Below are 25,347 nucleotides of genomic sequence, written 5' to 3' on the forward strand. Positions count from 1 at the left end.
TGTTTCCAGCGGATCAGGTATTGCAAGGCCCCGTGGTGTATGCGGGAATCCAGGATTTTGGAGACTTCGAAATGTTCCTCCCCCCCCCCCACCATTATGGGCTGTTCAGGAGGCGGCTCCGGGTGCCATTGTGGGGAAGCAACATGGGGTTTTAGAAGGCTGATATGGAAAACGGGGTGTACACGCCTCAGAGTTTTGGGGAGAGACAGTTCCACTGTGACAGGATTTATGAGGTGGATGATGGGAAATGGGCCAATGTATTTAGCATTGAGCTTATGGCACGGACGGGTGGAGCGCAGGTTCTTGGTGGAAAGGTATACTAAGTTACCCACTTGCAGGTCCCTACCGGGGGAACGATGCTTGTCGGCCTGCGCCTTGTATTTGCGCTTGGCTCGGTCTAGGTTGCTAACCAGCCAGGGCCATGTTGTACGGAGGGTGTGTGCCCAAGAGGCAATGTCGGCATCCCCCTCCCCTTCTAATCCTTCTATTGGGGTGATAGGACCGAAGTCCTGTCCATACACCGCATAAAACGGGCTGAAACCTGTGGACTGATGTACAGCATTATTGTAGGCATATTCTGCAAAAGGCAATAGTTCCACCCAGTCATCTTGGTGGTAATTGACATAACAGCGCAAATAGCATTCAAGTACAGCATTGACACGTTCGGTTTGACCATCCGTTTGGGGATGGTATGCACTAGACAACCCCTACTCCACCCCCACCAATTTGAGAAAAGCTTTCCAAAACTTAGCAACGAAACTACTTCCGCGGTCGCAAATTATCTTGCGCGGAAACGAATGTAGTCTAAAGACATGTGACACGAAGAGGCGGGCCAACTTCTGAGCGGAGGGGATCCCCGCACATGGAACCAAATGTATTTGCTTAGAAAATAAGTCAGTGATAACCCATAACACAGTTTTTCCCCCGCTGAGAGGGAGATCCGTCATAAAATCCATAGCAATCACTTCCCAGGGTTTGCTGGGTATTTCAAGTGGTTGCAGTAGTCCTGGGGGCTTGCCTTGAGATCGTTTGACTGTGGCGCAAACAGGACAGCTGCGAATAAAAGAGTCAATGTCAGAACGCATTCCCCCCCCACCAAAATTGTCTGCGCAACAGGTGAAGGGTCTTTAGGAACCCAAAGTGTCCAGCTGTTTTTACTCCATGAGCCAAGTGTAAGACGTCTTTTCGGAGCGCTTTGGGCACATACAATTTCAAGTCTTTGTACCAAGAGCCTCCTTGTTCGATTACACCAGGAGGCAGGGTTTGATCAGAGCGTTCCATAAGGCATTGTTCCCGAAGGGAATTTAAGAAAGATTCGGAGACGGGAACCCCCCCCCCCGTTTACGGTGGCAGTAGGAGCAGTTATGGGGGTTGACGAGGGGGAAGCGCTTACGTGCGGTGGTGCGCAGACTGCAGGCGGCTGGGCGGCCGGTTGGGTTGGAGGAGCTTGCGCGCCGGCTACTGTGTGCTTCCGCTGGGGCAGCGTCTGGGATCGAGTTTGTACAGCCAGTACGGGCAGGGCTTCTCTTTGCGCGGGCGTAAATAAAGAGTCTGTTGGCCGATCGAGTTTCGCCGGGTATTGAGGCAACCGGGAGAGAGCATCTGCGAGAACGTTTTGTTTTCCTGGGACATGCTTCAGGACAAAACGAAACTGAGCAAAGAATTCCGCCCAACGCTGTTGTTTCGCGGATAACTTATGGGTTCCTGTGAGGGCGGCTAGATTCTTGTGATCGGTCCAAACTTCGAAGGGGACTTTAGACCCTTCCAGGAATTGTCGCCATAGAGTAAGTGCATGGTGAACGGCTGAGGCTTCTTTCTCCCAAATGGGCCAGTTCAATTGGGAGTGCGCAAATTTCTTTGAGAAGTAAGCGCAGGGGTGAAGGAGACCATCTGGTCCTCTTTGGAGCAGGGCCCCTCCCATAGCTACGTCGGAGGCATCGACTTGTACAATGAACATTCGATTTGGGTCTGGGTGCCGTAGCACAGGTTCCGACGTGAAAAGGCGTTTGAGGGCTACAAAGGTGGTCTGGCATTGATCAGTCCACAGAATCTTAGCAGAGGGTAATGTAGCAGAGCTTCCTTTACCCTTGGTTTTCAGAAGGTCGGTGATGGGCAGCGCTATTTGGGCGAAGTTAGGGATAAATCCGCGATAGAAATTAGCAAAGCCCAGAAACTGTTGTACTTGCTTGCGGTTGGAGGGAGGAGTCCAATCGAGGACGGATTGGACCTTGGCCGGGTCCATGCTAAGGCCATGGTGGGAGATTATATATCCCAAGAAAGTTATTTTGCTCTGGTGAAATTCGCATTTAGCCAGCTTTGCAAAGAGTTGGTGATTGCGCAGGCAGTGCAGAACTTCTCGGACCAAAGTGACGTGCTCGTCCATGGTTTTTGAATAAATAAGAATGTCATCCAAATAAACTACCACCCCGCGGTACAGTAAATCATGGAGGATTCCGTTGATGAGTTGCATGAAGACCCCCGGGGCACCTTTTAACCCGAAGGGCATCACAAGGAATTCAAACATTCCAAAACAGCTAGAGAAGGCAGTGAGGGGTTCGTCCCCCTTGCGGATACGGACGCGGTAGTAGGCTTCTACTAGGTCCAATTTGGAGAATACACGTCCCTCTTGTAGTTGTCCCAAAATATCTGAAATTAGCGGTATAGAATAGGCGTTGGCTTGAGTAACTGCATTGAGTTTTCGGAAGTTAATGCAGAGGCGTAGGTCGCCCTCCTTTTTTCGGACGAAAAACGCGGGGGCTGAGTTGGGAGCATTCGATGGGCGAATGAACCCTCTGGCAAGGTTTTTGTCCAAAAAGTCCCGTAGTACAGTGCGCTCGGAAGTGCTCATAGGGTAAATCTTACTCTTGGTTAATGTGCAGTCCTTCACCACCTCAATTGCACAGTCAGTGGCCCGGTGGGGGGGTAAGGCATCACATTCTTTAACGTTAAAGACATCCGCAAAGTCCTGGTATACATCAGGTAGGGACGGCGGTGATGGGATATCGGAGATTAATGCCGGAGCGGGTGGAGACAGCACCGCAACTTGCTGTCGGTGCTGGTCGCATTTGGGGTTAGCAAAGGAGATAGTGTTCGTCTCCCAGTCTATACTGGGACTATGACCTTTAATCCAGTTAATTCCCAGGACCACTTCAAATCGGATAGGGGCTATGGTAAAGTCTATTTGCTCCCAGTGGGAATCAATACCCATCGCTACTCCCCGTGTGCGATGATCGACTGGTCCCCCCTTAAAAGGGCTCCCATCCATCTGGGCAAATTGGACGGGAGCTGGTAAAGCCTCGGACTTGACTTTGAGGGCTGAAAACGTGGCCTCACTGATTAAAGTGCGGCCGCAGCCAGAGTCAATAAGTGCCTTGACAGGCAGTTGGGGACCCCCTTTATAGTGTTGCAACACTGCGTCCACATACACCGTATTTTCTACTTCTTTCACCTTCGTCGGTTTCGTAGGTTTTGCAGGAGAAACTGCAGGGGTCTGCGGGGACGTTCCATTCACCGCAGACTGTGACCGGTTATTAGACAGGTCAAGAGGCGAGTCCAGGTTTAGCGCTGGGGTATCCTGGAGATGATCCCCGTCCGAAGATGGAGAATTGTCCCCCACTGGGGCACTTGTAATCCGAGATCCAGAGGGGTCTGTAGAAACAGGAAGATCGGGAGAGTCTCTGAACTGAAGTGCAGAGGGTGTGAACCGACCCGGCGTTGTACTGCGGGCGGCTGCGGTGCCTCCGCGTTGAGGTCTTCCCCGGTTTTGTGACAGGTCAGGAAGCGAGTCCAGGGTTAACGCTGGGGTATCCCAGGGAAGATCCCTGTCCGAAGATGGAGAATTGTCCCCCACTGGGGCACTTGTAATCCAGGACCCGGAGGGGTCTGCAGAAGTAGGAAGTGCAGAGGGTGTGGGCCGTCCCGGTGCTGTACTGCGGGTGGCCGCGGTGCCTCTGCGTTGAGGTCGTCCCCGAGCTCGGGGCAATGCATTCGGTCGAGGGAGTTCCAGGCGTTGAGGACATGCTGAAACAAAGTGGTTCATCACGCCGCAAACGAGGCAAGCTCCCCTTTGGAATCGGGATTCGCGATCTTGAGGGGGCCGTGCTGATTTCTGCGGGCAGGGAACGGAAGCTTCGGGGGGAGGCTTCTGGCTTCCCCTCACCTTGGGTCGCTTACAAGGTAGTATTTCTGCCGAGCCGGCAAAAGAGATCTTCAGTTTGGGTGGTCTCCATGGAACTGGAGGTAGTACGGGTGCTGGTGTAGATCCAAGGAACGGGGCCCCTGGACTTCCTGGCGGTGGCAGGACGGGAGCTCTGGGGTCTCCTGGCGCCACAGGCACTGCTGGAGTTACTGGCAACATGGGCGCTCCGCCCAGAGGTGCCGCAGGTTGCTGCGGTTGAGCCTGATCAGGAGACCCTGGTTGTGGAGCTGGGGCTGAGCCATCCGGTTCGGCTTGTATCTGCTGCAAGCAGTCGTTGTCGTGAAGCAAAAAGTGCATTTGACCCTGCAAGTGGGCCACCCGGTCTATGTGTTCCCGATTGTGCTGTCGGAGCAAAAACATATCCTTGCCCGCATCACCTAAGCGACGGGGCTGGCAGATTCGGAGGTTTGCAGTCCAGAGAGTTTCCTCATAGTGCAAGTCCTCTTTGGTCCCCTTACGATCCGGTAAAACTTGATCCGCTTCAAGTTTGGTGGTCAGGGTCGTGGTCACTAGTGGTAGAGCTTCCTGCTCCCATGCCGAAATAGGTCCGGCTTGATCCGGAAGATCCAATCGCGGCTGGACCTGAACCACTAAGGTCGCTGCGCTGACACCAAAGACGGGGGTTGACAGCTTAGCAATCCCGGCCATTGAAGCGGTGGTCGAGGTCATTCCGTGGAAGAGCGCAACCATCCGTTTTGCCAGTGCTTTTGGCCCGGCTCCGCAAACCCGGGCCAGTCGAGCATCCTCCACTAGACAATCTGACACTAGGAGGTCGTGGCGGGCGCTGGCTTCCACGCTGCGCCCGTACAAGTCCAGTCAGGCGGCTACGTTCCACTTCTGCCCGATGAACGTTGTCTAGGGCGTCCTCAAAGGAAGGTGTCAAGGATGAGACCCTTCCAGGGCTCCGGCTCCGGGGAACAGATCCACCGGGACCGGGGCGAACCACACCGGGCTCACTCGGAGAGCTCTGTCTTAGCTCCCATCCGAGTGGCAGGCGAACCCTCCTGGACTCCAGCCTGACTGATGAAAAGGGTGATGGATGATAGCTGTCATAATGTAAGCTCTTGACCCATCGAACCAGAAATCACCACAGAGACAATCAGATTCCAAGCAGATGGCTTTACTGGTCAAATAGGCAATACAGTGCTTTGAAGGCAAGATGACAGCTATGGGTTGTCTTGCCCGTTACTTGGAAATATAAGGCAGAGAAACGGCGGGAGATTATAAAGCATAAACAGAGCATTATTTCCCAGGAGTGGCGTTCCCAGGCTTTGGTATGTGTAGCTGTCCTTGAAGTCTGGACGGTTCAGCAGAGAAACGAAAGGAAACATCTAAACCGAGATAACAGCCTGACAAGAAGAAGAAAAAGAAGAAGGGGAGGGGGAGGGGAGGGTTGGCTTTTATATGCTGACTTTCTTGACCTCTTAAGGAAGAATCAAACCAGCTTATAATCACCGTCCCTTCCCCTCCCCACAGCAGACACCCTGTGAGGTAGGTGGGGCTGAGAGAGCTAGGACTAGCCCAACGTCACCCAGCTGGCTTCATGTGGAGTGCTGGGGAAACAAATCCAGTTCACCAGATGAGCCTCATGTGTAGGAGTAGGGAATCAAACCCGGTTCTCCAGTCCACTTCAAACCACCACTCTTAACTACTACACCACACTGGCTCTCTACTATACTTCATGGACACAATATTATTACAGGTTTTATAATTTTGTTGCACTTATTTCCCCGTCTCCAACGATTCCCACACAGGATTTGTATACACTGTTGGGTCCTGGCACTTCCTTCAAGAGCTAAGAAGTAACAGGAACAGGCCAGAGTTTCCAATGCAATTTATGATCCAGCAAGGAGGCAGGAATCGCCAGAAATGCCTTCGCCCACCTGGGGGAGCGCAGACAGCAACCCTTTGCTCTCCTCCCCATCATATTTGCTAAAAAAAACCAATCCCTTCTTTCCAGGGCAGAGGATATGGTTCTCCTTTCCCCATTTTAGCCTCACAACAACCCTGTGAGGTAGGTTAGGCTGACAACGATTGGCCCGAGGTCACCTGGCGAGCTTCACTGCTCAGGTTTTCCCCATTCTAGCTAGGTACTCTTAACTGCGACAACTAATCGTGCTGCCTCTCGCTTTGGCACATACTATTGGGAAGCCTCCAGCAGAAGCAAAAACTTCCTTCAGTCTGAAAACAGGCCAAGAAGGACATTGTTAATACGACAAACCCCGCTAAGAACTCCCTCCCCGGGTCACTGGCCAACAAAAAAAGAAGACACCAAAGTTTGTGAAAATGTCCTTGTCACGTTTTAATATACAAGAATCAAACCATTTTACAATGTAGGAAAATTTTAATACATATTCTATAAACAACATATTTACATCAGAAATCACTAGGACAGTGGCAATTTTTTGTCACAAATATAAATTAATATTAATTACTGTTCTGCTTTTTTTTGTCTTTCTTTAGTTAATTGGGGGGTTCCCCCTTGAAGTCTGTGAGGAAAGAGCCTTCCGTTCGGGTTATTGGGGACACTGCGATGGACAGACCCAAACTGTGCTGTGGGTCACTGAAATGGGTCACAGCAAGCCCCCTCCCCCCAAGGAATCCCATTAACAATCCATCCAAACTGGACACTAATCCAGCATTCGTCCTACAGGAAGGGTTTTCTTCACCTCCCATCTTGAGCGTTTAACACCGTCGGTAGAGAAAATCAGAAATAAAGACCCCAGTGTGATTCCTCCCCCATTTCTCCGGCCCTGCAAGTGATGGGGGCTGGCAGGCCGGAAGAAGGTGTGGTGAAATCAGCATACCAAGTGAAGACATCTAGCCACTAGCTTAAAAAAAAAATGCATACCCCCCACCCCCATCCGTCAGATTCAGATACTGGATTTTCCCAAGTATTGATGGCTCTCGGCTGTGTGCTTACTATCCCCCCTTAATCTGATATTCTCCATTAGTTTTTAAAGCCCTGATAAACCCCTCCACATTAAGTGCAAACTTTTTAAGAAGTCACAGATTAAGCTTTCACCCCTGTTGATCATTCCATCTCTTTTCATTTTTAAAAAAGGATCTCCAGGTGTTTTCTGTGGGCTAGATTCTGTGGGCTGGGTTGTGAAATACCCACTTCCTTCTCCCTTGAAAGCATACCCTCTCCCCACTGAGGGAAACCCCCTCTTTTGCGTCGGCAGAGACACCTGACCTAAATGCAACTCCTATTCACCTCGGCTGCTTACTTCCCTGTAATACTTTGAGGAGCGGGTATTACTTGAACGCGAACACACACGTACGCAAACCCTGACTTGTCGGTCCTGTTGTTAGCCACAACGTTATGGCACACAAACATCCTTCATCAGGACTGCAGCATTTCAGGAAGGGGAGACGCGTTCAAAATTAATTCACATTATTGGCCAGCCACCCACTCTGAAAATAAATGGACTCCCTTAATAAGCAGTTTTGAGAAAAACACAGTAGCTGAGCCACACCAACAGTGTATACAGGATAGAGTCCAAAACTCTGTGGCTACCGACGAATTACAATATCTAAATAAATGAATTTCAACGAGTCAATATTAAAGATGTGTGTAGAATGCCGGTTACATGAAATTAAAAGTCCTGTTTCATGCTAGAATCCTTCTTGGAGATAAACAGTTCGCGGAAAGCCTCCTTTTCCGTTAACCGTTTATCGCAAAGAACGATTCTAGCATGAAACAGGACTTTTAATTTCATGTAAGCAGCATTCTACACACATCTTTAATACTGACTTGTTGAAATAAATTTATTCAGATATTGTAATTAGTTGGTTGCCCTGTAGCCACGTATTTTTGGACTCTGTATCCTGTATACCCCCCTTAAGACGCCTCATGCTGTACTTCCTACTGTCACAGCTTATTCAGGTCAGCAGGGATCGTGACCAGCTCTCAGGCAGAAGCCTCTCGAAAACACTCAAGGGTTTTTACTCCTGCACATTTAACACTTTTGGAAGTTGCCTGGCAGCGTTACCAGTTGTTAGGAAATAAACAGCACCCAAACTCAATGTAATTCACAATAATCCTACTTTTATAGGTTCCACAACTTAACACACAGTATAAATACTATATTCTCCTATCAATTAAATATCCATATATACAAAAATATCTCTCAACTGTGGCAATGTCCGTGAGATCAAAGAGACCGCGAGTGTCAATTCCAAAACAGGTCGGTATTGAGAGTTGAAAGATGCTGGAGACAAATGCGCTCTCGTCAATGAAGATCCCGGCAGAGTCCTGCAAGTGCCTCAAGGCTACTGGTACTCTTCACCTCCCGCAGGAGGAGGAGTCGGGAGACCGGGAGGTCCCGGCGCGGCAGATGTAAGCCGCGCTCTGAAACAAACACAGGGAACGTTCTATCCGGAAAAGCTTTCGCCAATCAGCCCAGCATTCTACCAAACGAAAAATGTTTTCATAATGCTATCCCACAAAATACAACAAAATATCACAATAAATTACATAGTATTATACATACCATCAATGTTATTTTCTGCAGGCCTATACCTAGGTTTCTATGGCAGGTTTCACAACGAATTCTCCAGCCATTAAGGTCAGAACAAACATAGGCTATTTAAAAGGGCAACAGAGCAATAAGCCTCAGGGTGTTGCCCTTTTAAATAGCCTATGTTTATTCTGACCTTAATGGCTGGAGAATTCGTTGTGAAACCTGCCATAGAAACCTAGGTATAGGTCTGCAGAAAATAACATTGATGGTATGTATAATACTATGTAATTTATTGTGATATTTTGTTGTATTTTGTGGGATAGCATTATGAAAACATTTGGTAGAAAGCTGGGCTGATGAAGCCGATTGGTGAAAGCGTTTCGGGATAGAACGTTCCCTGTGTTTGTTTCAGAGCTTACATCTGCCGCGCTGGGAGGTGAAGAGTACCAGTAGCCTTGAGGCACTTGCAGGACGTTGCCGGGATCTTCATTGACGAGAGCGCATTTGTCTCCAGCGTCCTCTTTCAATCTCAATACCAACCTGTTTTGGAATTGACACTCGCGGTCTCTTTGATCTCACGGACATTGCCACAGTTGAGAGATATTTTTGTATATATGGATATTTAATTGATAGGAGAATATAGTATTTATACTGTGTGTTAAGTTGTGGAACCTATAAAAGTAGGATTATTGTGAATTACATTGAGTTTGGGTGCTGTTTATTTCCTAACTACCAATATTTCAGCACTTGCGTGTATTTTGATTGGCAGCGTTACCAGGCAGGACAAATTGGGGTCACCCAGAAAGCAAAACACGGTTTGCGGGGTTCGTTTCAAGGAAGGTTTTTTGAGGGGGTGCTTCCTGTGTGCCCGGTAGGAAATCTCAAGCCAGCACGTGCAGCTGGGGTTCAAGGCCAGCTTCCAAACACGTCCGAGGAATGTCCCTCTTGCGTTGACGTTTGGGGCCTTAATATGCAACTTGGGGGCTTAATGTGTAACTTTGGGCCTTAACACGCCGCTGGGTTCGTCAGGGAGGGCTTCTCAGCTTCCTTCTCCTTGCGGATTTACGAGAAAAGCTAACACAAAGCCCTGAAATGGCATGTCGATTTGGGGGGGGGGGGTGTTCTTAACCACACACACAAACAAGAACACAAGAGCCAACGAAGATTCTCCTGAGCTGACGGGCATGACACTTTCCCCAGCCCAATCCTTCCTCCTCATCTGAAGGAGCGATTTAACCCACCTGTGGGGGTTCCTCTGTAGCAAATATAGGGAACCCCCTGAGTTCAGGGGACCCCCCCCTAAAAATACTCTGTCTATGCTTCTTCCTGCTGTGTATACAGCACCGTGAAATGACAATGGCATAAGAAACCGTGAATCTGGAAGGAAAACCAGAGATCTGCAGGGAGAGGCATTCACACATCTTCCACTTTTTTTTTTTTTTTTGGCATCACATACTCAAGGGGAGACCCTTGCCTCCAAGGCCCACAGGTTTGTTACTGAAAGGCCATTTCGCCTGGCTCAGCATTCAATCCTTCCTCTTAAATTACACCCCCCCGGCCCCTATTTAACAGGTTGAGCCACTGAGGCTACAGTCCACATTCCCCCCTCCTCCCCACGTGCTCACCCCTCCAACAACACCCCGAATCCTAACTCCAAAGCCGTGCTACCCGTTTTCCCCCGACCCCTAAAAAGCCAGAACATCCCGGGACTGCGAACTCCCCGGTGTTCATGACAGACTTCGGGCGCACAAATGAAAACGGATGGGAGTCACACCGACAGGCCCGGCTGTTCCCCGGCGGCTCGCAAGGGTGCGAGGAAAGCAACTCCTGATGTTCGGCAGGCGGGGTTAGGGGAGGAGAGATCAGGACAGAAATTCAGATTCCCGGCTCCTTCTTCGGATGCAAAGGCCCAGCCCAAGGGCAGCATGTTCGGAATCTCTGGGTCTGGGCCTGATAAACCAACGTCTGCCGTTTGCCTCGAATCAAGTTCAGTTCTCCCTCCTCTCCTCCACCGCCCTCTATGTTTTCCGGGCGCTCCAGTTATAATCTGGATTGTTCTTCTGTTCTAACGACCTCTCCAGGGGCGAGCGATGATCCAGGGGGGACTTGGCATCGTGTGGGGACTTCTGGGATGGAGGGGAGCGAGGGTCCGAGACTTGGGAGTGAGGAAGGGGGACCGGCTGCTTGTAATCCACTGATTTGTCTGGGTGGAAAGACCGATAGTGGTCCGAGGGACCCTGGCCGTGGTAGCCAATGGGAGGCCGGTGGTCAGACATCCTCCGGAAGTCTTGCGGGTGGTAATTTGGAGCCCTGAACTCGTCAGACCGCCGCCGCTTGGAATCGTGGTGGTGTCTAGGCAGAAACAAGCACAGAAAAACAAGACGTTCAGAAGGAGAGACAGAACCTATAAGAACATAAGAAAAGCCCTACTGGATCAGACAAAGGCCCATCAAGTCCAGAAGTCTATTCACACAGTGGCCAACCAGGTGCCTCTAGGAAGCCCACAAGCAAGACAACTGCAGAAGCATTATCCTGCCTGTGTTCCACAGCGCCTAATATAATAAGGCATGCTCCTGTGATACTGGAGAGAATAGGTATGCATCATGACTAGTATTCCTTTTGACTAGTAGCCATGGATAGCCTTCTCCTCCATGAAGATGTCCACTCCCCTCTTAAAGCCTTCTAAGTTGGCAGCCATCACCACATCCTGGGGCAAGGAGTTCTACCCTTCAAGTCCTCCCTCGTCATCCGACTAAGTTCACAGAATCAGAATTGCAGACAGATGGCCATCTAGCCTCTTCTTCAAAACCTCCAAAGAAGGAGCGCCCATCACCTCCCGAGGAAGCCTGTTCCACTGAGGAACTGCTTTGTGGGAAATTCTCCCTAGTATTTAGCCGGAAACTTTTGATTTAATCTGATATTTCCACCAAGCGAGCCTTCGGCTCCACTTAGGGGCAAAAGAGGGGGGGACGGCATACGGGGGGAATTCAATTGCTAAACATACAAACCGGCTGCCCAAGGCCCTTGTGAGGGCAGCAGCTCACCTCTCGTAATAATCCCGGTGTCCTCGGTGGTCTCGGTCGCTGTTGTATGGCTCGTACGGCCGCTTGCGGGACAGGTTGTTCAGCCGGTAGTTCCCCGAGCTGCGGTGGGGCTCCCCGCGCAGCCGGCGGTCCCCGTAGTGGTGTTCCTTGTACCAGTGCTGCTCGTATGGGTGGTGCCGCTCACCGCCCCACATCTGGTTGGCGTTGCCACCGTAGTTGAATTTGCGGTCCCTCGGCCACTCGCCCCGGTCTGCACAGCAGGAGGGAGAAAGAAGGTAGATCTTGGGTCAACTGCTTCTCAAACCATATTCTGGACAAACCCCCATGCCCAGGCTGAGTGATCCCCAAGGTAGTGCCCATGGCAATAAAGGAAGCCCCAGCCCTCAGGAAGAGGAGGAGGAGGAAGAAGAGTTGGTTTTTATATGCCGACTTGCTCTACCACTTGAGGAAGAATCAAACCAGCTTACAATCACCTTCCCCTCCCCACAACAGACATCCTGGGAGGTAGGTGGGGCCAAGAGAGCTCTAAGAGAGCTGTGACTAGCCCAAGGTCACCCAGCTGGCTTCATGTGGAGGAGTGGGGAATCAAACCCAGTTCTCCAGATTAGAGTCCACCACTCCAAACCACCACTCTTAACCACGCTGGCTCTATTTGCAAGACCTGAGAAAGGGTGTTAATGATAGGACATCAAATAAAATCAAATTTATTACTACTGTCAACAACCAGCAAGAAAGATACAAAACGTACAACCTATACTTAAAATTACAAATATATAATGGAATTTATATAGATATCACACAGCTTGACATAATCCCAACATTTCAAAATGGTAGAGTATTTCGATTAATCTTGTCCTAGCAGGGTATGGTGTATTTTAATAGCAGCAGCACAAAATTTGGTGGTCATAAGTGAAAACTGTGCTTTTTCATCTATTAGAAGCATCTTGGCCAAATATAGTTCAGGTTAGCCAGGGAAATTGTTAAACAGGGGACAAATAAACTTTGTGCGAACTTCCCACTAGAACGAACAACAGATCAGAACGTGTACTGAAGTTTCAATATCACCTGACCCACAAGGACAAACAACAGGACATTTGGGAGGACACAGAATCATAGGGTTGCCATGAGTCGGAAGCGACTTGATGGCACTTAACACATACACACAATAAAAGTACAATAAAATGAAATGAAAAGTCCGTTCTGTCCAGGGTCAGGGAGAAGAGGCCAGGTGGAAACCCTTTTGGAGATGCTTCACAATCCACCCACAGCAAGTTTCCCAACAGCCTAAAAGAAGAAGTGAATTCCATGCCACTTCCTTACCTGGGTTGTTGAAGTGCCTTTTGTTTGGGTGGCCATAATTGTCCCTCTGGTGCCCGTGCATCTGGGCATGGTGGGAGGGGGGTGGGTGGAACTTCTGAGGATGGGGGGCGTGCGGGATCTGGGACATCACGGAATCGCGGCCAGAACCGGATGCCTCCTGTCGGAAGAGCTTCTTCCCTCCTGCGGCCTCTTCTTTTTTCCTCTGCTCCTGCTGCTGCAGCCAGACAGGGAGGGGTGGAGAGATGTTAACAGTGACTTCAAACCCAGAGCTCGAAAGGCTACCAGCTCTGGACGAATCTACAGGGCACAGAAAGCCTTCCACTAATTTAGAAGTCATTTATGCAGGGGAAATTTGTGTTTGGTTTGCTGCACAGTTTTCTGATCCGAATTCTCAATCGTAGAATGTATGAGGGCTTCCCCCGTTCCCACGAAGAAATTCCAGCAGTACCTTGTGATTAATTAGGCATCCCCAGTGACTCATGGAACTTCTGAGTCCCTCCCCCTGAAAACGCAGCCTTGTTGCAAATTACGTGGAGGGGGTGGGTCAGCTCTTCAAGGGACTGCTCCCTGTCTGTGCGTGTGCTTTTGCAGAGCTGGGTATTCCTCCTCTCCTTTCTTCAACAGCTTCCTGCTAGGAGCTGCCTTCTAGCCTCTCTTCGATTGGTGTCTTCCTGCACATTTCATGAAGGTTTCACTCCCTCTTTTACGCTTTGCTTTGAAGGAAGGGGTTGGATGGGATGGACAGACATGTGGGGGGGAGAAGCCAGCATGCGCGTGGGGAAAGAAACCCTTACGTTAGGGCTATGCATGGAAATGGCGGGGATTTGCCTCATTCTTGCATCGAAGCAGTTTAAATTTGTTATAAAACAGCATCCTAGAACTGCGGGGAAAGAACGAGGCGGGAGAAGAGTGACTTCCAAAGGTTGGTAAAATCATGAATTATGGAAGCCTTGATGCAGTCCAGCAGAGACTGTGAGCTAAATACCCCTGCATAAATGGCCAGGCTGCTGGCTCATGGAACCATGGAGTTGGAAGGGACCACCAGGGTCATCTAGTCCAACCCCCCTCCCCCCACACCCCCAGTGACCAGAAGATGGCCAAGATGCCTTCCTTCTCATCCTTTGAGCTCAGTACTGTCTGTCAAAAGGCTTGGATGAGGAAGGAGTCTGACAGAACAGGAAAGGCTTGGGGGGGGGGGGAATCTGAAGTCCCCTGATACTTGACTGAGCATTCGGGCAATGGGAGGTAAAGCTATCTGAGCTTTGGTAAGAAGTGGTTGTGACAAGTCTCCTGTTAGGTAGTCCTCTGTGCAAGCACCGGGGCATTACTGACCCATGGGGTAACATCACATCCCAACGTTTACTCAGCACACTGTGTTTACGGGGTGGTTTGCCATTGCCTTCCCCAGTTGTCTACACTTCACCCCCAGCAAGCCAGGTACTCATTTTACCGACCTCGGAAGGTCGGGATTGAACTCAGGTTGTGAGCAGAGCTTTTGACCACAGAAGTACAGCTTCCCACTCTGCGCCACAGGGGCTTCCCTCTCTTGATCTGCAACTAAATGTTCCCCTGCTCCTCCACATGAAGCCTGTTGGGTGACCTTGGGCCAGTCACAGTTCTCTCCAAACTCTCTCAGCCCATGCGGAGGCAGGCAATGCAAACCACATCTGAACGTCTTTTGCCTTGAATTTCTGGAAGGTCACTCTCTGCCCCTTTGTCCATCCCTGCCTCCTTTCACCCCACACACCCTTTCCTGCTTCCCTTTCCAAGCTCACCTCCTCTTCCTGGGACCGCTTCTTGTGAGCCATCTTATACAGCTTGTGCAGCTTCCTGGCATCAAATTCCGTGAACTTGGACACAAAGATCCACAGGTTTCTGAAAAGGAGGCGAAATGGAGTTATGAACCCCCTCAGAATCATAGAGTTGGAAGGGACCACCAGGGTCATCCAGTCCAACCCCCTGCACAATGCAGGAAATTAACAACTACCTCCCCCCCACCCCGCCCACAACCCCAGTGTCCCCTATTCCAGGCCCAGAAGATGGCCAAGATGCCCTCCCTCTCATCATCTGCCTATGGTCATAGAATCAGCACTGCTTAAAAACCTCTAGGGAAAGAGAGCCCACCACCTCCTGAGGAAGCCTGTTCCACTGAGGAACCACTCTAACTGTTAGAAAGTTCTTCCTAATGTTTAGATGGAAACTCTTTTGATTTAATTTCAACCCGTTGGTTCTGGTCCGACCTTCTGGTACAACAGAAAACAACACAGCACCTCGGCACCTTCCTCTCTATGACAGCCCTTCAAGTACTTGAAGATGGTTATCATATCCCCTCTCAGTCTTCTCCTCTCCAGGCTAAACATACCCAGCTCCTTCAACCTTTCCTCATAAGACTCCAGACCCCTCACCATCTTTGTTGCCCTCCTCTGGACACATTCCAGCTTGTCTCATCTTTCTTAAATTGTCTACATCTTTCTTTGCAAAACCTCTGAACTGGCTTGGGGTTCACCCCTCCCTCTGACAGTTTTTGGTAAACCCCTCAACCTCTGGAAATCCTGGGCTGCCCCCCCTCCCAACTTCTGAGATTCCATTCGGCAATTTCGGGGCGAGCTACAAACATGTTTTGCACAGCAGAGGTTAGAACAGGGGTGTCCGTGGGCTCTTTCTGACCTTGTTAAGTAGCCTATTGAGGTATCTGATCCTACAGTTTGAATCTATTTGTTTGCTTCATTTATACCCTCCCTTTCTCCTCAAAATGGGAACCCAGAGTGGCATACATTGTTCCACGGCCTCTGTTTTATCTTCACCACAACCCTGTGAGGTAGGTTAGGCTGATGGTAAGTGACAGGCCCACGTTCGCCCAGCAAGCTTCCAAGGCAGAGTGGGGATTTGAACCTGGGCCTGCCAGACCCTAGACCAACACTCTAACCCCTTCATCACACATTGGTCCTTCCAAGGGCGGCTTGCTGGCTGCCCAGAAAGAATCCTGGCTCAGCCTTTCCACGTCACCTGTTAGCAGAAATCAGTCAATAAAAGTGATTAATATCACCCGCATCACAGTTGTTCTGAAAGGCACGGGTGTTATGGGGAACCACCGCTGGTAACCTTTCCTGCCTCAACTAGGCAAACCTGTCCTCAAATCCCAAAGTTTTCACAGTCCCTCTACATCAGGGGTGTCCAACATACAGCCCATGAGCGTGGAGCCGGCCCCTTGAGAACTCTTATCCGGCCTGTGAGCCAGCTGAGGCAGCCACCCCCGCCCCACTCTCGATCTGGGCTGGCGAGGCATGGCCCAGTCCAACCAAGTGACGTATATGTCATATCTGGCCCTCGTAACAAATGAGTTTGACACCCCTGGGTTAGAGTGTTGGACTAGGATACGGGAGACCCAGGTTCAGATCCCCACTTCACAACAAAGCTCGCTGGATGCCGCCAACTGTTTCTCTCTCCTCACAGAAGCAGAAAGATAAAATGGAGGTGGTGGGGAACTTTTTACTACCCTGAGCTCCTTGGAGACCCACACGGTGTGTGGCTTGGCCAGATGGCCTCCTTCCCCATCCCAAAAGTCTCCTTCCCTAACCTGCACGGGGCGAAGGCCGCCCCTCGCCTGGGGCTAGGATGATCCCAGCTAACCTTCTCCACAGCTTGATGTGCTCCTGGTCAGAATAAACCTGCAGGCACTCGGAGATGCGGTCGCCAATCTTCAGCAGGCAGCTCCGAGTGTGCTCCAGCTGCTCCTGCACTGTCAGCCCCTTGTCGGGCTTGTCCAGCTGCTTCAGCGCCTTCTTGACCGGCCGCATCCGCTCTTTGCACTGGGGGAGGGGGAGAGGGGCATGGGGAAAGGGGGGAAGGAGAAAGAGAAGGAGAAGAAGGAGTTGAAGGAGGAGAAGGAGAAGAAAGAGAAAGAGGAGGAGGAGGAGGAGAAGGAGAAGGAGGAGAAAGAGAAGAAGGAGAAAGAGAAGGAGTTGAAGGAGGAGAAGGAGAAAGAGAAGAAGGAGGAGAAAGAAAGAGAAGGAGGAGAAGAAGGAGAAAGAGAAGGAGGAGAAGAGTTGGTTTTTATATGCTGACTTTCTGTACAACTTAAGGAAAAATCAAACTGGCTTACGATCACCTTCCCTTCCCCACAACAGACACCCTGGGAGGTAGGTGGGGCTGAGAGAATCGGAGCGAACTATGACTAGACCATAGTCACCCAGCAGGCTTCATGTGGAGGAGAGGGAAATTGAACCCAGATTAGAGTTCGCCACTCATGGGGAGGAGTGGGGAATCTCCAGATTAGAGTCCGCTGCTCTTAACCACTACACCACGCTGGTGAGGATGGAGCCGTTTCCTGCTCTTCCAGCCCACTCCTCTACCATGCAAGGTCAGCCTTTGGGGTGGGCAAGGGAAGAGGAAGGCAACTAAACAAGGGATGTGGAAAGAAGCCGAGCATCCCCACCTCAAGAAAACAAAAATATCAGATTTTGAAGCCTGCCAAAGCCTGGCGGGTTCACTGCTTGGGCTGGGAATTCTGGAGAAGATTCTGTTTGCCCATCTTGACGTCTTCCACCATGACCACCCTGGCCCTACGGGGAAGCGAACTTACGACGCTGAAGGTTTCCTGGTCCAAGTTGTCCTCTTCGTCCTCCCCAATTGGGATGGGCTCGCTTCCCGCGAGGATGTGGACGGGCCCCTGGACTCTCTTCCCTTTGCCGCTGGCCTTCGCCTCCCCGCCTTTCGGCTATGGAAAGAACAAAACAAGTTGCTGGGCTATTTATTTATTTACAGTTTATAGCCTGCCCTCCCAGGCCGAAACCAGGCCCAGGGCGGGTAACATCATGTAAAATGCATCAATATAATCAATAATAAAATTAACCAAAAAAATTCTAAATTTAGAACAATAAAATCCCAATTTAAAACTTAATAACTACAGAATACAGATGGCACCTAAACACTACTTATGTTGCCAAATATAAGCAGCAGCTTACCCCTCAGTTGACATAAATAAAATAAAAGGGTGGGGGATAGGGACACCAGCAGATGACATTTGCAGCTGTCCTCAGCCGTAGGCCTGGCGGAAGAGCTCTGTCTTGCAGGCCGTGCAGAATTCTTTAAGGTCCCGCAGGGCTCTGATGTCACCAGACAGAGCATTCCGCCAGGCCAGTTCCAGGGCCAAAAGGCCCTGGCTCTCGTCGAAGACAGCCGCACACTCTTGGGGCCATGGACCATCAGTAGATCATGATCTGATGGCCATTAAGATCTTCGGGGGGTATAACAGGAGAGGTGGTCCCGAAGCATGATACGACTGAATGGGAATCAGAATGTGGTGTTCAGAAAACCAAAATCCTTTCCGTTTTCAAGTTTCTAGCCCTCGCAGCTGCTAAGATATGCTCAGAAGCCCGTAAAAGACAGCGGCTGAAGGCTTAGAAGCCAGAGGGTACATCTCCTTGCCTCTCTCTGCCACTAGCTAAAGTTAAGCATCCAGTACCTTGTTCTTATCTTTCGTTTTCCTTTTCTCCTTCTCTCCTTCTTTTTCCTTCCTGCTTGTTGCCGGTTTTTCTTTGTTTTCTTTATTCTCTTTCTTCTTTGGCTTCTTTTTTAAGGGACTGGTCTCCAACCCGTCCTCCTGGGAAGAAAGAAAAGGAATCAACGTCAACACAGCCGTGCTGAGCCACGCTTTCGGGCTCGCGCAGCTGGACTGCCGCAGCATTCTGTGCGTGTGGCTGCCCTCGGAGAAAACCCAGAAATGACTACTGGTTCAAAACACCCCCAGCTTGGTTATTACTGGGAGCACATCTTGACAATTTTCAAACAAGGTATGCAGCTGATAGAATTTGTACTTATATAATGACCCTCAGGGTGGGTAACTGTAAATGGAATGAGGAGTTTGTCAGATACTATATTACTATGGACAAATACGGTCAGTAGGAAGCTTGATATTATATGTTAATATTTATAGTTATTGGATGCATCACTGTATGAGGTTTTATATTTGACTATAGACAAATGTGAAGGTCTGCCATCCCTCCCAGCACAGAGCCTTTATGTTGGCCAGATTAAATACACTTTCATCAGCCATAGTTTCTGGCAGATATAAGGGTATTGCTCGAAACAAAAGACTATGTAGCTGTCAGTTGAAAGAACCAAAAACAGTAGAGCATATTCTCCTATATCAGGGGTGGGGAACCTTTTTCCTGCCAAGGGCCATTTGCACATTTATAACATCATTCGGGGGCCACACCAGGTGTAGATCTCCTGGTGGTGGGGGGAAGAGGCTAGGGTTGCCAGGTCTCTGGCCACCACCTGGAGGTTGGCAACCTCAGGGGAGGCCATGCAGAGAAGGCCTGGAGGGCTCCCCCGGTCCCCCCCCCGGCGGGAGGGCAGCCAGCGGTGGGCCCAAGCAAACGAGGCGCCAGGGAGGCGCAGCCCATGGTCGATTGGCAAGGGAGGAAGGAAGGAAGGAAGACAAAGAAAGAGGAAAAGGGAGAGAGGGAGAAAGAAACGGAAAGAGGGGGAGAAGACAGAGACAGAAAGAGAGGGAGAGAGAAAAGCCTTCCCCCACACACACACACCCGCTGGCCCCACGCGACCTGGCCCCAGGCTCCATGCCCTCCCCGCCCCAGAGTCCACAAAAGGCCCCCTGAAGCCCAATCGGCTCCTGCGTGCATGCTCTGCCGCCGGGAGCCGCGGGACTCTTCACCCACCCCTCGCTGCTCAACAGCCGACAGGCAGCAAGAGGGGCTTACAGTGTGCCCCGGCGTTCCTGCACGCTGTGGCTATAGGGGGCAACCTTGGGGGAAGCCCTCCTCTCGCCGACCAACAGCCGTCAGTCAGCGAGAGGACGTCCAAAGGGCACCGCAGCACCCCTGCAAGCCGTGGCCCCAGGAACACCCTCAGGGAGGGCCGCCCTATGCTGTGCCTCTGCGGCGGGGACCCGGAGCTCCCGAGGGCCACAAAAAATGTCCTCGGGGGCCGCATACGGCCCCCGGGCCTGAGGTTCCCCATCCCTGTCCTATATTGTCCCCTGTACAACGTCTAGAACTAATTAACCCTCACCTTATGTCCTTAAAAGATTTAGCATATGATGGCATCAAATTTTTATTAGCGGCTAGGATACCTGCTGTTTCTGAACATGTGGCAGAATTTCTGAATTTACCTAATAGTGCTGAAGAGACTATTTATAGCAATTTTTCTACTGATACTTAAGAGATGACTTACAGCTTTATGTATTAACTGATCTACTGACGTTGCACCGCTGAAGAGATACCCACCACACATGAAAGAACAAGCTCTCAAGAATTGCATATGGACTCTTGATTCTATGCCAGTAGAGGTATTGATTGTAACCTTGGATGTATTTTAGTCAGTAAATATAGGTAGTCATAAATTAAATTTATGAGGTTATGTCCCTCAGCAACATACTTTTGTATTTTGAGGTTAAATTTTAAAATGACCACACTGCCTGCTGGGTTGTTTCCAAGTTCAAATCAAGACGCTGGTTGTTACCTTTAGAGCAGTGATACCCAGGGGTTCCTGAACCTGATGTGGATCTCTGACATGCCCCTTGTGGCTCTTCTGAGTACCATTCCCTAATGCGCCACCTGCCCCATGTTCCAAGAAAGTGCACAAGACCCTTTTCTAGTGGGGCTTGCGGCTGGCAGGTGGTTCTAACCTTAAAACAGGTCAAAATATCCCCAGTCCTGTGGGGTCTGGTCAGATTAGATACAAATACCTCAGTAAAGGAGGAAGGGGGGGAAGGAGAAGAAAGAGAAGAGTTGGTTTTTATATGCCAACTTTCTCCAACACTTAAGGAAGAATCAAACCGGCTTACAATCATCTTCCCTTCTTTCCCCGCAACAGAGACCCTGTGACGTAGGTAGGGCTAAGAGAGCTCTAAGAGAGCTGTGACTAGCCCAAGGTCACCCAGCTGGCTTCATGTGGAGGAGTGGGGAAACCAACCCAGTTCACCAGATTAGCAATTGCCGCTCATGTGGAGGAGAGGGGAATCAAACCCGATTCTCCAGATTAGGGTCCACTGCTCTTAACCACTACACCATGCTGGCTCTCCAGAGCTAAAACAAAGCCATTAAGCCTTGCTAAAGCTGGCTTACCTTGACTTCACCCTCTTCTGAGGGGTTGTCAGAGTGTCGAGGGGAGGAGAGTTCGTTCCCGTGCTCATCTTTTCCCTTGGGAGACTTGTTTTCTTTCCTTGCACGGGGCTTCCTCTTCTTCAGTTTGCTCTGTGGCACAAGACGATCCAGTTACAGCAGGGCACAAAAGACTGTTTAGAGCAGGGGTGTCAAACAGAAGGCCCAGGGGATGGACTCAGCCCCTCGGGGGCTATTATCTAGCCCGCAAGGCAGAGGCGGCCACCTCCAACCCCCCAGTCTCAATCTGGGTTGGCAAGTCCACTGCGGGCTCGCCAGCCAAGGTAGCCACCTCCCCCAGTCCCGAGGTGTCAATTCTCAAAGACTGTTAAATAAAAGAAAATACTGTAAGGCCATTTATGCAGGGTTGCTTTTGATGCTCGCTCAAAGCTGCTTTTTCAAATCCAACCTTTAAAATGACTATTCACAGTCCCGATGCAAGAGGAGAAAGTCAAAAAAATTCCACCACCACCCACTCGCCTGCTCCTTTGTTCCTTCTTTTGCATAGTCATTAACAACGGTCGTTTGCATAGCTAAGCCGCGGCTGTGATTCTGCATGCTTCCTTCAGTGAATGCTTCCATGGGGGGGGGAGGAGCAAATACAAAAGGTCGCGTTAAAGGGGCTCTTAAGAAATGTGAAGCAGGTATGCGCTGGCTTCGCAGTGATGGCTGGATTGACGGTTCAGCGTGAAGAACTCAAAAAAATATGCAGGGCACTTCAGCCTGGAACGCGCTGCTAATTATCAAGCATAAACGGCCTAAGTGTGTTATTGTTTTAAGCATGCTTGTATTTTAAGTAAAAAATAAAGTCAAATAATAATATCATTAATTGGCTTTGCCTGTGTTTTCTATACAGTTTATATCTCTGGTACCTGCCATTCATTTTTAAGGTACACATGGCCTGGCCCAGATATTTTATATCTGGCCTTCGCAACAAATAAATTCGACATCCCTGGATTAGAGCCTCTGACAGCAAACCATGGGAGGCCTGCGGACCACTGAACCAACCTCGACCCTAACCCACCCTCTGACCACTGGGGAATCCTGCCCATCCTCCTCGCTGAACTCCACACCCATGGGCCCATGATCATCCAGCATGCCCCTTCCTTTCATCCTCAAAACAGCACTGTGAAATAGGCTAGACTGAGAAGAAGAAGAGGAGGAGGAGGAGAAGTAGCAGTAGTAGTAGTAGTGTTGGAAAAGGAGAAGGAGGAGGAGGAGGAGAGTTGGTTTTTATATGCCGACTTTATCTACCACTTAAGGAAGAATCAAACCAGCTTACAATCGCCTTCCGCTCCCCACAACAGACACCTGTTGGTGGGGCTGAGAGAGTTCTAAGAGAGCTGTGACTAACCCAAGGCTCTAAACCAGCACCGCTCTAAACCACTATAGCACGCTGGCTCTCTAATCCAGGGTCACCCAGCGAGCTTCCATGGCAGAGTGGGGATTCGAACCAGGGTCTCCCTGATCATAGTCCAGTCCTACACTGCACTCATGCTTGACTGGAAATTGAGTGGCATCCTTATGTACAGGCACCTTCCTCCCTGACCAGAATAGAAGACCTCCGCCTTCTCCACCCTGCCTGGCATAAGAACATGAGAAAAGCCCTGCTGGATCAGACCAAGGCCCATCAAGTCCAGCAGTCTGTTCACACAGCACTGACCTCCTCTATCTCCTTCACGCCGTCCTTTTTCTCCAGGTCCTTCTTGAGCAGTTTCAACAAGTAGTCCACTCGGGTCTGGAGCTGCTTCCCCTGGGGTTTTTTGTCTGGCTCGACAGGCAAAATCTAGGAGAAGAAGAAGAGTTGGTTTTGATATGCCGACTTTCTCTACCACTTAAGGGACACTCAAACCAGCTTACAATCTCCTTCCCTTCCCTCCCCACAACAGACACCCTGTGAGGTGAGTGGGGCTGAGAGACCTGTGACTAACCCAAGGTCACCCTGATGGCTTCATGTGGAGGAGTGGGGAAACAATTACAGTTCACCAGATTAGCCTCCGCCGCTCACGTAGAGGAGTGGGGAATCAAACCCAGTTCTCCAGATCAGACTCCACCACTCCAAACCACCGCTGGTTTGAGAAGGACGTGTCAACCATCAGCGCAGCTCCAATCAGATGGCCACATAGAGTGTGTGCGTGGGACCCCTGGCCAGCACAGCTGGTTTCTTTGGTTTTCTTTTTTCAGCCACGGAAGCTTTGATGCCGGTGGCAAGGACAGACGTGAAGCTGCCTTCGACCGAACAAAGCAATCTGTCCATTGAGGGGCGGTGGCTCAGTGGTAGAGCATCTGCTCGGCATGCAATCCCCGGCATCTCCAGTTAAAGGGACTAGGCAAGTAGGTGATGTGAAAGACCTCTGCCTGAGACCCTGGAGAGCTGCTGCAGGTCTGAGCAGACAATACTGACCTTGGTGGAAGAAACAAACCCAATTCTCCCGATTAGAGTCTGCTACTCATGTGGTGGAGTGGGGAATCGAACCCGGTTCTCCAGATTAGAGTCCACTGCTCTTAACCACTACACCACACCGTCTCCCAAGGCGTAACCCCAGAGATACGGGGTTTTCAAGGCAAGAGACATTCAGAAGCAGTTCACAACTGCAACCCTCTGCATAGCAACCCCTGTCTTCCTTGGTGGTCTCCCATCTGAGTACTGACCGTGGCCAACCCTGCTTAGCTTCCCAGCTCTGATGAGTTCAGCCTAGGCTGGTACACTTTAAAGACTGACAGAACTGACGAAAGCTTAAGTGGAAATAAAGGGGCACGTCCAGGGCTACTGTGTTACTTTGCAAGGGAATGGACGGTTACTGGGAGAAACCAAATGTTGCGGGAGGGGGGAGGGCGCACAGAGTGTTTTTCGTACCTTGTCTGTTAATTTCAGCTCTGGGTCCGACTTGATCAGCTCCCAGTTCCCGTAGCCATGCTCGTACACCCCCAGGAGCAGGTGGGCATCATCCTCCACGCCCCAATCGACGTCGAAATGGACGGCCTTGGCCCGGCAAGAGAGGCTGAACCTGAAGAATCAATCCGAGAGCAGAGCCGTTGGGAAGCAGCCCATTACCCGTCGGATTGTTCTCTACCTCCACCCACAGCAGAAGGAGGAAAAGGACAGTCCAGCGGAAGTGGGGGAATGGGTCATCTAAACCTTCCATAACTAAGAGAAGTTGATCTAGGTCAGCCAATGTCACCTTTTCTACAGAACCGGCCGGGCACCATTTCTATAATAGCTACACCCCAAGTTCGGTCTCTCCGTCACATCCTAGAGCAGGGGTTCCAGAAAGTGGGCTCCAGAAAGCGGGTGGGGCTTTCGCCCAGAAGGGCTTCTGATTGGCCACTGAGGATCTGATCATCTGTGTGGATTTTTTAAAAACTTTGGCTTTGGTGGCGGCTGCCACCTCAGCATGAGGATCGTTGCAGTATGACTACGGCTGGCCCCGCCTCTTACGGCCACCATTCTGTGGCAGCCGTTTGGTGGCCGCGCCCACCGTACCGTGTCAGAATCCCAAAAGTGTCTACAGGCTCAAAAAAGCTGGGGACCTTGCCCCTAGTTTGGGCTACCCATGAGCAGTAACTTAACCAGGGCTTCTTAGATAGGTGCATAATAACCCCTTATTCCTCATATGTCCGACAGTCTCCACTAAAATAATTCAGTGTTTCTCCTAGGACACGGCCTGCCTTCATCCTAGTAGCGGAAATGTGGCTTCTAACAGTACAATCTTCTGAGAAGAGTTAGAAATAATTTAACTTAGGTTACACCCCTGACTTGAATTGACTTAGAAGTGTGTAACTCTTCTTAGTATGGTGCTGGACTGGTGGGCTGTTTGGAGGTTTTTGGCGTTCTGATTCTATCTTTGGCCAACCTCCTCGGTGAGGATATTTTATAAGAGAAGTTGGTAGTCAGGGCGCATTATTGTCACTACATTTAGTTTTAAGCTTTTATTGGTGTGTTATAATGTGTTATATTTATATCTATATGTATTTATGAGACTTAGTGTATTTCATAGAATCATAGAGTTGGAAGGGACCACCAGGGTCATCTAGTCCAACCCCCTGCACAATGCAGGAAATTCACAACTACCTCCCTTCCACACCCCCAATGACCCCCTTCTCCATGCCCAGAAGATGGCCAAGATGCCCTCCTTCTCATCATATGCCTAAGGTCATAGAAACAGCATTGCCGACAGATGGCCATCTAGCCTTTG

The 25,347-nt window shown here is 50.2% G+C and overlaps 1 protein-coding gene across 1 annotated transcript in view; it reads right to left on the bottom strand.

Moving 5' to 3' along the window:
* Positions 1 to 10,682: 10,682 nt before the first annotated feature.
* CHD2 (chromodomain helicase DNA binding protein 2) overlaps positions 10,683 to 25,347 on the bottom strand; it is a 92,758-nt gene continuing 78,093 nt past the window's right edge. Inside the window, exons 29-38 of the mRNA XM_056866106.1 lie at positions 24,009 to 24,159; positions 22,815 to 22,937; positions 21,116 to 21,244; positions 18,493 to 18,630; positions 17,611 to 17,745; positions 16,659 to 16,837; positions 14,804 to 14,903; positions 13,029 to 13,239; positions 11,709 to 11,958; positions 10,683 to 11,016 (exon numbers count right to left, since the gene is read on the bottom strand). Of these exons, the coding sequence (XP_056722084.1) occupies positions 10,683 to 11,016; positions 11,709 to 11,958; positions 13,029 to 13,239; positions 14,804 to 14,903; positions 16,659 to 16,837; positions 17,611 to 17,745; positions 18,493 to 18,630; positions 21,116 to 21,244; positions 22,815 to 22,937; positions 24,009 to 24,159 (1,750 nt within the window). The remainder of the gene's footprint in view (positions 11,017 to 11,708; positions 11,959 to 13,028; positions 13,240 to 14,803; positions 14,904 to 16,658; positions 16,838 to 17,610; positions 17,746 to 18,492; positions 18,631 to 21,115; positions 21,245 to 22,814; positions 22,938 to 24,008; positions 24,160 to 25,347) is intronic.

The sequence above is a fragment of the Euleptes europaea genome, chromosome 20, assembly GCF_029931775.1.
Source record: "Euleptes europaea isolate rEulEur1 chromosome 20, rEulEur1.hap1, whole genome shotgun sequence".
Lineage (NCBI taxonomy): Eukaryota > Metazoa > Chordata > Lepidosauria > Squamata > Sphaerodactylidae > Euleptes > Euleptes europaea.